The following is a 12,563-nucleotide window of genomic DNA, read 5'->3' as shown; positions in this document are numbered from 1 at the left end:
AAATATCTACAAGAATTGCCTTTTCCCTGTACTATGCCATTTCTGGATGGCTGCCAAAGAAATTACAGTCCCTGTGTTAACTATCTGTTCAGTGAAGCTGAAAGTATGACAGCAACTTTCTTATCTTTCTGCTTTCTGCCCAATAAAAAATAAGAAAGAGAAGCTTGTTGGTATAGGAAATGTTGATTTACATCAAACACTATAAAAGATGACTTCCACATGGAAGGAAATATAGAGAAGCGCTGGGTTAATAATTAAAGAGGTTTGTTTTTTTCCCAATTACATAGTAACGAGTATGAAAGACACACCTCTGTTACTGCAGACTCTGCCATCTGGAGATGTGCATCTTCGCTTGCTCTCCCAGGGGGTGATGTCACACTGGAATTCGCATTTATCTCCATGCCAACCAGCCTGGCAGTAACAGTTTCCACAGTAACACTTTCCGTGGCCTTTACCCAAAATGAATTTTATACGGTGAGGAAAAAAGCAACTTTTAAAAGCAGAATTAACTTTCTACCTCTTGGTGATCATTTTTGCCTTTGGAAATAATCCACCTGCTCCACAGCCCTTGCTTAAAATAATCATATTATATAGTTTGCCCCCAAAACATCATAGGTGTGCCTATACCTACCTAATTACACACATAAAGCAAGTCAAGGCGTCCTCTAACGTGTCCTAGCCAAGTGGCTGATTAAAATGACAGAATTTTAAAGAAATGGCATGAAAGACTGTGCAAGTCTATTATGTTCCGATCTCAGATGTGTACATCAAACTCAAATGTATATAAGCATTCACTCTGAGAGCATTTCCTGATATTTGAAATGAACCATTGAGAAAGCAATGGTGCATACTTCCTTGGATGCACATTATTAATGGCCATTGCTTAAACCAGAGAAAATATTTCATCTTTTCATTCAACTGTGTCCTGCAAGCTGTTGTGTCTTACCACATGGAAAAGAGGTTTTCAGCTAAATCAGTGTTTAGTAGTCACTTAAACTACTAATTACAAAGAAAATACCACGGACCCTTGGCCTTACAATCAAATTCCCCTCCTATCTATCAAGAGGGTACAAATGCTAGGTAAGGACAGCCCATCATTTTGTGTCCAGATGCCTCCACACAATTTCAGCTCCCTCCATGCTGTAAACTGTTACTCTGCTTGTTTGTACTTATGTCCAAACAATCTGTAATGAACAGTCACCTCATCGCTTCCTGCACCCATGTCCAGCAATCCTACAAATTCCCAAAAGATGACAATACCTTTTATCCCAAATCACTTTTTATATCCTCCCTTTTTGTAGTTATGCCACCCAACCATGAATGTATGTCCTTGTTCTTGCAAATCTGATGAAAACCAGGGCCACTTTGGTTTTTAGTCTATTCTTTCTGGTTTATAGGAATTTATGTTTTATCAGAGTCTATGGCTAAAGTCTTTGTTCTTGCCTCTCTCTTCTCCAACAGTCATCATCCCAGAGGGCCATGGGAAACTAATTGTGAGGCTATTTTTCTTTCTAAACACTATGGCATATCTGGCCAATGGCAAGAGTGTCAGTAGGGCCTGAGACACTCACATATGAAGGGAGAAATACAGTAGAATATTCTGGTCTCATGACATTCTTGTCTCTCAGATGAAACTTCCTGCCAGCAAGCATACATGAGAGAGACAGAGCGAGAGATGAAGAGAAAGTGCTATAGCGAGATAGAGAGAAAGAGACAGGGACCCAAGCATACCATGCCATGTTTTCTGTCTAAATAAGCTGTAATCGGGGTATCCACAGAAAACCTCTTTTTAAGCTAATAGACAATGATCATTTCTACAGCAAATTTTAATTTGTTCACTTAAGCAGACATAAAGGCTATCAAATGAGTTCATCAATAATAAAATATTAAAGCTATACTTTTTTTTATAAACTTCAAAATATCTCTATATGTATACACACACAAAAAAATCACATTCCAGTATTACATCACAAGCCTTAGGAACTTGAGGATTACACTGGAAGAAAGCAAGACAACTTTTCCTAGGAGTCAGGTTTTTTTTTTAAACTTCAAAAAGTAGAATTTCTGCTATAATCTCAGAAATCTTCAGAAATTTATTCCTCTGTCATTGTAGGAAATTTATTTAAGATGCTACCTATGTAAGGCTTACCATGAGATTAACAAATGATCATAAATCTTCATTCTTCAAACTCAAATTCTTTGTATGTTTATAAAATTCAGCATTGAATTGGGGTTTTACTAAAAAATCACTGAGGTAGAGGCGAATAGGATTACTAGGATAAATCATGTAAGGCTATACTGTATGCAGATATAGGTGGAAAATTAAGCAGATATATTCATAGCTCAAATGAAAATACTGTAATAAGACATATCTGAATAATTGAGATAAAATATAAGCCTCAGGACAATACACACTCCAGACAAGGAGCATCATTCTCTGCTTTGTGCAAACTAATGGTGTAAGAAAATCTGCTTTTGAATTGCTCCATTATTGGGCTGTAGGATCACCTCTCAACAGACTGGTTTTATGTGAATGACACACGGAAAAATCTAGAATCCCAGTCAAGGTCATCCCCAGAGGCTGTTTACTGGAGTGCTAAGTATCTGTGGTCAGAGACTTTGCACCATGAAATTGCTTTAGCCTCGAACCAACGGAAATAATGAGTGGAAAGCTTGAGAGTTAAACATTTCCTGTTGTTTCCAGTTCAATGTTTATATTTACACATGCAAATGGACTTTGCTTTGGTGGTGTGCATCAGAAAACACTGACTCCACACATGTTCCCTTCCTCTTTTTTGATCTGTAATAATTGGAAATAAGGTATCAGGACAAACACATAATATCTGTGGGTAGACTTATCTAATTTTTCTAATTATTTTGGAATGAGCCCTTTAGCAGAATTGTCTGAGCAGCATCCAGCTTAGGTCACTGGCTTGAAAAATGAAGGTTCGTGTTTGTTGGTTTTATCTTGGTTGGTTGTACAGCAAGGAAACCAGAGAGAAAAAACCAAGCTGACCTAAAATAAGAGCATCTGGATGACCACAAGAATTGAAGCCACAATTTGTTTTTGTAAACAAAAGGACAGCTTAGTGACACTGTATGGCCCTCTGGCTCCCCCTCGCCCCATTTGCTCCTGATCCTTGAAGGGAAAATACTCCTCTGATCACCCATCTGGTATGCACGATAGGATTCCATGCACGGAGTCTTTTCAGATTTCAGTGAAAGAAGCAATTACTGCCGGATAGAGAGATGAGGCCAGAGGTAACCAGGTTAAAATGTTTAATAACAGCAAAGAAGAATTTACCTAAACTGAAGGGATTCTCACTGCTGTTTACTTTCCTCTCCTGTGCCAGCACGACTGAAACTCTCTCTCTCTGTGCACAAGCTTGCATATAGGTAAGCAGAAGAGAAGGGCACTGCGGGTGGTGAGAAAGGTTTTTCTCACGGAGCTCCAAACTCCAGGGCAGTTCTCTATGGTGAGGGGTCAACAGCACAGTCTCTGGCATCAGACAGACAGGAGTCTAAATTCCATTCAACCCTGGTAAGTCATTCCAAATGCTGTTAAGTTACCCAATGAATGTGAAGTACTTATTGCAGTGCTTGACATTAGCAAGCACGCAATAATTGGTACAACAGAAAAATGGACTGAGGTCATGGTGGTCTGTAGAAACAATCATGAAAAAAGTTATCTGAGTGTGTGGTGGGGAGGGATAGATTCTAGGCTAATAATCCTATTGGCCTTCAATGTCCCCAATAGGACATGAGACTGTTCAAAGTTTTATGGTTCAGAACGGGAAAGACAATGCAATTAAAACATGCAATGGAGAGACTGGAATAAAAGAAGCAGAATAAAAGCAGTTAAGGTGAGCAGAGAAGACAGAGTCCAGCTAGGACCACTACAGAACCATGCAGTTGGCCTGTCGCCATATTGAGCTGGCTCTCCTTGGGGAACAATCTGATTTTGCATTTAAAAACTACTAGTCAGCTCAAAATATCATATGATATCATTTATATGTGGAACCTAAAAAAATTATACAAATGAATTTATTTGCAAAACAGAAATAGATACACAGATATAGAAAACAAACATGTTTTACCACAGGGGATGGGATAAATTAGGAGTTTGGGATTAACAGATACACACCACTGTATAAACAGATAAACAACAAGGATCTACTGTATAGCACAGGGAACTATATTTAATATCTTGCAATAACTATAATGGAAAAGAATCTGAAAAAGAATATACATATATATGTGTGTGTGTATATATATATATACACACACACATATATATATCTGAATCACTTTGCTGTACACCTGAAACTAACACAACATTGTAAATTAACTATACTTCAATAAATAATGGTTAAAGAATAAAATCTATAAAAAATTTTTAAGATGTACTAGTTAGCTCTGCATGCCTTAGTCTAACTTTCCCTATATGAAGTGTATTCCAAATAAACATAGGTTCAACTTAAATGAGTAAACTTAGCACAGAAATTCATAGAAATAAAAGTGCAATGAAATAGGTGAAAAAATCAAGTACTTTTATTAATTTCTGCAAAGTTAATATACATACCTCCACATATTTCTTCTGTTTCATCATCTATGCATTCTCTATCATCACACTCACAAAATTTACCATAAACGAGTCCATTTCCATCTGAATTATCACACTTACACCTGCCACAGTGACATGTACCTAAACCATTAAAACAGAGCAAAAATTATTTGTTAAGTGCATATAAATTATAATTAATGAATTTGAACCTATCTCTTTCATAGATAAAGCCAATTTAAATCAATTTAATATTCCAATTAGGTTTTACTGTGGGTATGATGAGATAATGACATTCTTTCTTGAGATTATTGTAGCCCAGCAGTTATGTTCTATAGTACACAGCTATTATGATTGACCTCTAATAGTTTCATGAATCTGACCTCCCCAAGAGCAGAGCTACTTTATACATGTCCATCTAATCAATGCATGAATGAGTATCTTCTAATTACACCTGGGTCTTAGGTAAACTAAAGCAGAAAATTCTAAGCTTTGTGAGAGAAGTAACCTTGCTTATCTTCCTCACCAGTTATTTATTCAACACTTTGCACAATATTTGAACATATTATTTATATAATGAATATTTGTAGAATTCATTATCAAATGAATAAATGAAAACCTTAGGTGTCCCTAATAATTTCATACCCACAGTGTTAAACTGATAGCCATGTCATTATGACTATGGGACCAGAGTGGGTTTTCTTATGCATAGAGTCCTGGGACCTCACCAAAACCTCAGGGCAGCTCAGGGTGATACAGAGGCACTGGAGTCATCTACTCTACCACACACAACATACCCAGCCAAGTTTGAGGATTTGACTACAACCCCAAGAGTGATTTCACTGACAATAAAACAGCATTCAAAGGATATTGAGAAGTAGAATGTCCATTTGAGGAGCTTCCTTTTTAATGCCTATTTTTAAATTTTTAATCGATCATCACAGCAGTCACCATAGAGTAATTGAGACTTTGCCATTCACCAGTATCATCCTAGACTCTGGAAATGCAACAGGAGATGGATTCAGCCATAATCCTCCTCTTAAAGTTTTATATGAGTAAAAAACAATGTGATAAAATCAGGGGAGAAGTGCAAACTGCTGCAGAAACACATAATAAGGGGATTTAACTGAGACCTGGTAGTCAAAGATAGCGTCCCTGGGGAATGGCTCTTAAACTGAGAACTGAAAGCAAAGTAAAAATAATAGCTAAGAGAATTGAGAAGGTGAAAAAGCCCACTTCCAGCAAGAAACAACAGCAAAAGCTCTGAGGTAAAAGAGGGAATAAGGGAAAAAAGAAAAAGACAGCTGGCGTATAGCAGAAAATAAAGTGGAAAATGTCATGAAAGGAAAAAGGCAACTAAAGATGCAGTTTACGGAAGTCTAAGAGGTCACATTAAAGATTTCCAACTTGAATCAAGCAGAAAAATGAGAAGCCATTGAAATATTTTCAACAAGGGAGTCATGTGATCAGGTATTCATTCCCACCCTGTTACTCTGGTTGTCATATGGAGAATGAACTGAAATGAGGCCAAGTGGATATGAGGGAATGTTAGTTCATTAGTCTGCAGGAAAGAAGATAGAGGCTGACCCAGGTCATGGCTGTGAGTTTAGAAAAAAGCAAACACACGTGGTGATATTTTCAGGAGAAAGAAAAGATGACTCGGTGACTGGGTCTGAGAGGTAAAGGATGGGAAGGAACCAAAGATGATACTATGGATATTTGAAATATGGATATTTGAAATGAGCTACTGGATACTGGCAATTCCGTATGTGGTGTACCAGAAAGAGCACAGATTTAGGACTGAGGTAGATTTGCAGGCATATCCAGGTCTTAATCCCCACTAGCTATACATATCTGAGGTCATTACTTTTATCTTTAACTGAAGTCATTACTTTTATCTCTAACTCTCAAATTCCTTATCTGCTCTTCTTCACAGAGCTGCTGTGTGGATCAAGTGATAAATAGATCACCCAGTCACCTATCTAAAAATGCTACTGTGTCTAGCACACTGTAGACTTTCAGAAAATGTTGGGTTCTTTGTCATCTCCCATTAAGACATCGAGTGTATCAGCCATATTCCCAAATATTTTCTCCAGACACATTTTATATTTATGGATCCCACCACTTCCTGGTTCCATACTCTCTGCATGATTCTGTTACACAGGTCACTTGTGATTTGCTATTCTCTGTAAGTGTTCTTTCTCTCACAGTCACATATAAATGGTGATTCTGCAGAATTTGAGCTTGTTATTTTTCTTCCTTGAGAATACTTGTGTGAATTTTACTTCCATTAAACTTCTTTTTATAAACGAAGTTTATAAAATAGTTTATAAACTTCTATAAACTTTGTTTTATAAACTATTTTAATTTATAAAAGGTCATTTCCAATCTAACGCTACAATTCATGGTATTGCGTCATCTCATTTTGTTCTCTAATTATCACCCGTCTTTTTCATTTTCACATTTATTTATGCTGTCTTTCAACCATCCACGTATCCATTCATTAAATTTTCTCATTGCTTTATTATATTATTGGTGAAGTCATAAGTGCTATAGAAGATAATAAGATGGATAAAATTAAAACTAAGTAAATCATAGACCAAGAAGAAAGAGCAAGGTGATTGATAATTTTTACATATACATATATCTATATGAAACCAGATGACGCAAAGGCATTTGCAACAGATTTGTGACAAATGCTATAAAGATAGTATAAACCTCAGTCTGGCTCTGTGAAGGAGGAAAGGCACAGTAGGGGAGTAAGTTCTTGAGTTGGCACTTGATGTATAGATAGAATTTCAACAAGTGGAGATGGAGAAAAAACTTGTGATGTTGAAGAAAGAGCCTGGGCTAAGGAATAGGGATGGAGGATTTAACAGAAAAGAGTCTGGCTTTAGTTTGGAAAAAAGGGTAGGCTAAAGGCAGACAGTATAGGATCAAGAATATTGGTCAAGAATTTTAGAATTTATCTGTTGGAAGACCAGAAGCCCTTCATGGGTAGGGAGAGAGGTGTAACATAGTTAGGGCTACGTATGCAGTCATTGTTTTCAGGAAAGATGGAAAGGAACAGCCTCTGCCTCTGAATTCTACAACTTCTCACTGACGTCCCCCACAGGCTGGCTCACTCCAATCCACACATCTGAACTGTTCCTGGGTGATGCAGGAAGTTTACAACAGTTCAGAGACTTCCTGTCTTACTCATCAAGTAGAATTCACAACTGAGGCTCCAAGATACGGCATATGGAAGCCCAGGCAAAAGTGCCAGACTCGCGTGCTCATGCTGTGTCATCCTGCATCTCTTTCTTGGTTGCCAGTTAACTCAGTCTCTAGGATTGGTCTTCTGTTTTATGCTAGATTATTTTAGCTCTGACTTTTCATTCTGCCTAATATAGCTGCCTCTTTCTAGGATGACTCCCTGTCTTGAACACCAGCATATACTCCTGATGCAATGGTGCTGGAGCCTTGCTTTGCTCTGCAGACTGTGCCTTGCCATTCTGCGCCCCTACGGAGTCAACTTCTGGAACTCCTTTAGTCCCCAGCTCCATCTCCATCTCCCCCTGCCCTTCAGTCTTCTGCCCATTCCATACACCTCCTCTTCCCCTTCTGTTCCAAGCTGCTTCCTGCAAATCACACTGCGATATGAGGGGGAAAAATTAGTATAGAGAGCTCAGACACTAATGCAGTTTGGGGGCAGTGGTCCTGAACTAGGGCTGGTAGAAGTAGGCATTAAAAGAAAGCTTTGTGACAGCAAGATCCCCAAAGTAAACCTGAAAGGCTTAGAAACTGAGAAGAGAGTAAGAGACAGAAAAAAAGATTGTGCTGCCTGTGGAAACTGTCTAAAGACACATTAAAGGATGTCGAAGAGATATGACAGCCAGACGTAACACTGCCCCTAGACTGGATCCTATACAGAGGTGGTCGCAATGATGTAAAGGGCATTGTTGGGTCAGTTGACATAATTGGAATATGGACAGTAAGATTACATAAAAGTATTGTATCCATGTTAAAAAAATAGAGGTAGAGATATCTTAGAAACGTATTTTATATCTTATCCAATGTGTTTCATCATCTATTGAAACAATTCTGTAAATTTTCTCCTTTAAGATGTGTTGATGTGGTGAATCATGCATTTAGATTCCTTAACATTGAAACATCTTTGGATTCCTAAAGTAACCCCTATGTGGTTATAATGTGTTATTAAAAAGAAAAAAAATCCTGGATTTGAAAACCAATCAATCAATCAATTAATCCATCCATCAATCTGAAAATAGAGTACAAAGAAACAAAACTGAAATTGATTTCAAGTCTTATTACTGAAAGAAGTTTGGAAAGCATGAAGTTTTCAAAACAAAAGAGGCTATATGGGTGTGTGTGTGTGTGTGTGTGTGTGTGTGTGTGTGTGTGTGTGTGTGTGTGTGTGTGTGTGTGTGTGTGTTTAGAGGGTGTCATGAACCGGAAGTAGAGAAATTCTACTGAGACGAAAAGAAAAAAGGAAGTGCTGGAGAGAAGCCAGGAGAGTATCAGTGAACACAGAAAGTAACCTGACCATTAGCACTTTCGTCATGGTCCCCAGCTGCTCCACTCACAGCTTGCCTTGGCAGTAGACCTGATTGCTATTAGCAAAACACCCTACTGCACTGAATCTACACAGAGCAACTCCTGTCAATCAAAGACTGTGGAAAGCTCCCAGCTCTGAATGCAGAAGGACTCTACCAACAATGGGAGCTTCAGGGGGGAAGATACTCATTTATGTAGTCAAACCCTGGCCTTCAGCATGCAGAGCAAGAGGCTCACACCCCTGGATCTACGTAAGAACTACCCAGAGAACTTTTATAAAAAACCACTATAGTCCATATCAGACCCCAAAGCAACTAAATCAGAGCCTCCAGTGTAGGAGAGGAGCATTCTCAAGTTCAACCAGGGCCTAGAAAAAACTGACTTTGAGCTTCTACGTGCCCAACTGTTAAAAGAGTATTTAATTATAGTAACACTGGCTGAACACCATTGAAACCAAAACCACAGTTGTTGTGTTTTATATGATTTTGGTAATTAATTTTAACAGCTCCTCTGTAAATTTCTAAGAAATATTTTTAAATGACGTCTACCAGATATACAAATATTTTAGTCAAACAAAAATCTTGCTATCACTATATTCTGCAATGCTTTTCACATCCAGGGCATTGGAAACCCCCATTAGATTTGAAGAGTTTGGTTCTTTTTGATGCCAAGGTATAAATTCAAAGCACCCTTGATCTGTAACAGAAGATAATTAAGTAAGTTTATACAAATCCTTTTTAAAAGGATTAATCCAGCATTCAAAATCATGGCTCACAATTTACCTAAAATGTTGTCAGGGTGTTGTTTCCAGTGACTATCCTACTTGAAGAAGGCATTTGGAACAGCTGGAGAGCATCAGACTTGCCAGTCTCAGCAAGAGGACATTTTTCCCAATTGATTTATCTGAATTTCACTTCAAAAAAATATGCTCAAAAGCAGTCCCACTCGGAGGTTCAACATTTCTCAACGCCTACATATTTCCATTAAAATTATTTCATTTAAGAATTCTCAGGGCATGGAATTCTTACCTGCATTAGAGCAGATGATATCTTGAGAATTCTTGCACATTTGGTTGCTCTGTTTCTTTGTCAGGTCACAGGTCTTTGGGTACTGGCAAGCGTCCCCAGACCATCCTCCATCACATCTGCACTTTCCACAGTCACACGTACCGTGGCCTGAGAATTTAACAACATCCCATTAGACTCAAATTCTTTTCCAAAGGAAACCATTACTGTAACTAAGGATCTTAAGAGTGATGTTGGTTCTGGACTGAGCTATAATCAATTCAAACACAGGTAAACGACAGTGACTGAGGGGTAATCCTATTTATATACCATATAATGAAGTATGTGGATTTTATTTTCATAATCAACTTCGATATATCATTCTAAAAACATTCACTTAACTCACAGAGACATTAGGATAGATAATAAACCAGAGGTCTGAAAAACCACATGCTCAGAAAATTTAGCACTTAAAGGAGTCCACCTAGCACCGGCATATTTAAGACACAAAAGCCCCGTAAAAACAATTTCCATTTAACTGCATTTTATAACACATGAAATTCCACTAAACTAAACATTGGCCTTATATTTATTTGAATTTTATATGTAATAAAATTGTATAGATATATTAAATACCACCTTGGGATAAGATTGACATGAAAAATAAGTATATATTTTGTTTCTTGATGGGGTAATCTGGTTCAAGAGCCAAAAGGATAAGAGCCATATTCATCTACTGCCACAAAAATTTCTCAACCTTCCATGCTCTCAAATCAACATTTTGCTGTTTTTATTGTTGTGGTTATTAATTTTATTAAGTCCTGCTTGAAGAATCCTGCTAATGTTTTATTGACTACATATTAGAAAGAAGTACAAAACACATACAAGCCTTGGTCTTTGCCCTCAAGGAACTTACAAACTGAAAAGTTGAGGCTAATATGCAAAGAGAATTGTGTTATCTTCAGCCAGAAATGTTTGTTGGACCTTATATTAAGTTGAGGGAGGTAGTCTACAACCTATAGAAATAAGAGGGGAAAGATTTTCTACACTTCCTTGACTTTTAACTGGGCCTTGGAAGGTGAGTAGAGTTTGAATGGGTTACAGAGAGAAAATTCTTGTATTATTCAAGGTAACAGTACTACGTCTTAATGGCTGAAATTCATAGCCACAGTGGAATGGAATCATTGATCTCGGGCCAACAATCATTCGAGGTGGCAGCCAAAATCCACATGATGAAATCCAGATGGCCGGTCAGAATGAATGGCTCAGAGGCCTGCCATTTGGGCATGCCTGGCAGAGCCTGGATCTGTGATTGGCTATGACTTTAAAACTCCCCTGCATGGGGCCCAGTCCATGTAAGTGTTTCTATTCCTGTTGCATTTTTCGAATTAATTATTCTATTTTACAAACAAAATCTTGCTTGCACCCTAATTGTGATTCATTTTATCAAGTGCACATTATTCTGTCAAATTGATCGTATCATCTTGCATTCCTGTCTGGTCCTACATGATATTGTCAATCTCAGCCAACTTGGTATCATTTACAAGCATAAGTGATCTCTCCTGCCAACCATCCAGTCTATTTATAAAAGGATTAAGCCAAATTCTTGAAGTGGCTAAGCCTCTTTTGGTGAATTAAGTATCTCAGTAACTGTAACGATTCTTTAATAATATTAGTGTATTAGGTTAAACCACATGAAGTAGCCACTTCTATAAGTTAAATGTCAGTCATGGTTCATCCCAATAAAAAAGCTCCATATCAACTGCAAAGAAAATAAAAATGCTTTAGAAGAAAATGAAGTACCTAGAATAAAAGAATACTCAGTGCTTCTTTTATATTGGATAGAACATCTTAAACTCCAAACTAAGGTATATATGACAGAGGTGGGTAATGGTTTGTGGGTCAAAGGTTACAGATTTTTGAAATGGAGGGAGATTTGGAAAAATAAGGAAAATGTACACAGATGATAGGAAAAGACTCATTCATCCCACACTGACCTAATGAAGCATCAGCAGAAGCAATATTTTAGGTGCTTACAACCCAAAGTTAGTCCATGGAGGTCCAGTTTCAGAAACTTCTTCCATAAAAGGTTCTATGATAAAATAAACATGGAAAGAGACATGCTATATTCTTCTCTTAGCGTGCCATGATATATATCAGCACACTGAAGCCCGTCAGAGGTCCTTTCATGAAAAAGCTATTTAACTTTATGTAGCATATACAATTTTTTTGATTAGGGGGCCCTTTTTCCTTACAACTTATACTAATATCTTGGGCACACACTGTGTCAGGTAATGTGTTTTCAGCTTTTCCTGTAGCATCTGATTGGAGGCAAAGATGACAGACAATGTAGGACAGGGTCCTCTGCCTTTATGTTCTTTCTAATCTTCATGCCCAGTAGGGCCTTCTTGATTCACTTTCCTCCATTTAGGAAAGTAAAT

General features: G+C 37.7%; 1 protein-coding gene across 5 annotated transcripts in view; it reads right to left on the bottom strand.

Moving 5' to 3' along the window:
- Positions 1–12,563, bottom strand: part of ITGBL1 (integrin subunit beta like 1) — a gene marked incomplete at its 5' end in the record, with an annotated part of 220,861 nt that overhangs the window by 111,409 nt on the left and 96,889 nt on the right. For all 5 annotated transcript variants that reach the window (XR_013824762.1, XM_079902557.1, XM_079902556.1 and 2 more), the window contains 3 exons: positions 309–449; positions 4,583–4,705; positions 10,147–10,293. Coding sequence is in view for 4 of the 5 variants with exons in the window: in XM_079902557.1 (XP_079758683.1) it covers positions 309–449; positions 4,583–4,705; positions 10,147–10,293 (411 nt within the window). The remainder of the gene's footprint in view (positions 1–308; positions 450–4,582; positions 4,706–10,146; positions 10,294–12,563) is intronic.

Source organism: Stenella coeruleoalba, assembly GCF_951394435.1.
Source record: "Stenella coeruleoalba genome assembly, chromosome: 18".
Classification (NCBI taxonomy): domain Eukaryota; kingdom Metazoa; phylum Chordata; class Mammalia; order Artiodactyla; family Delphinidae; genus Stenella; species Stenella coeruleoalba.
This window is presented reverse-complemented; position numbering and strand designations above follow the sequence as displayed.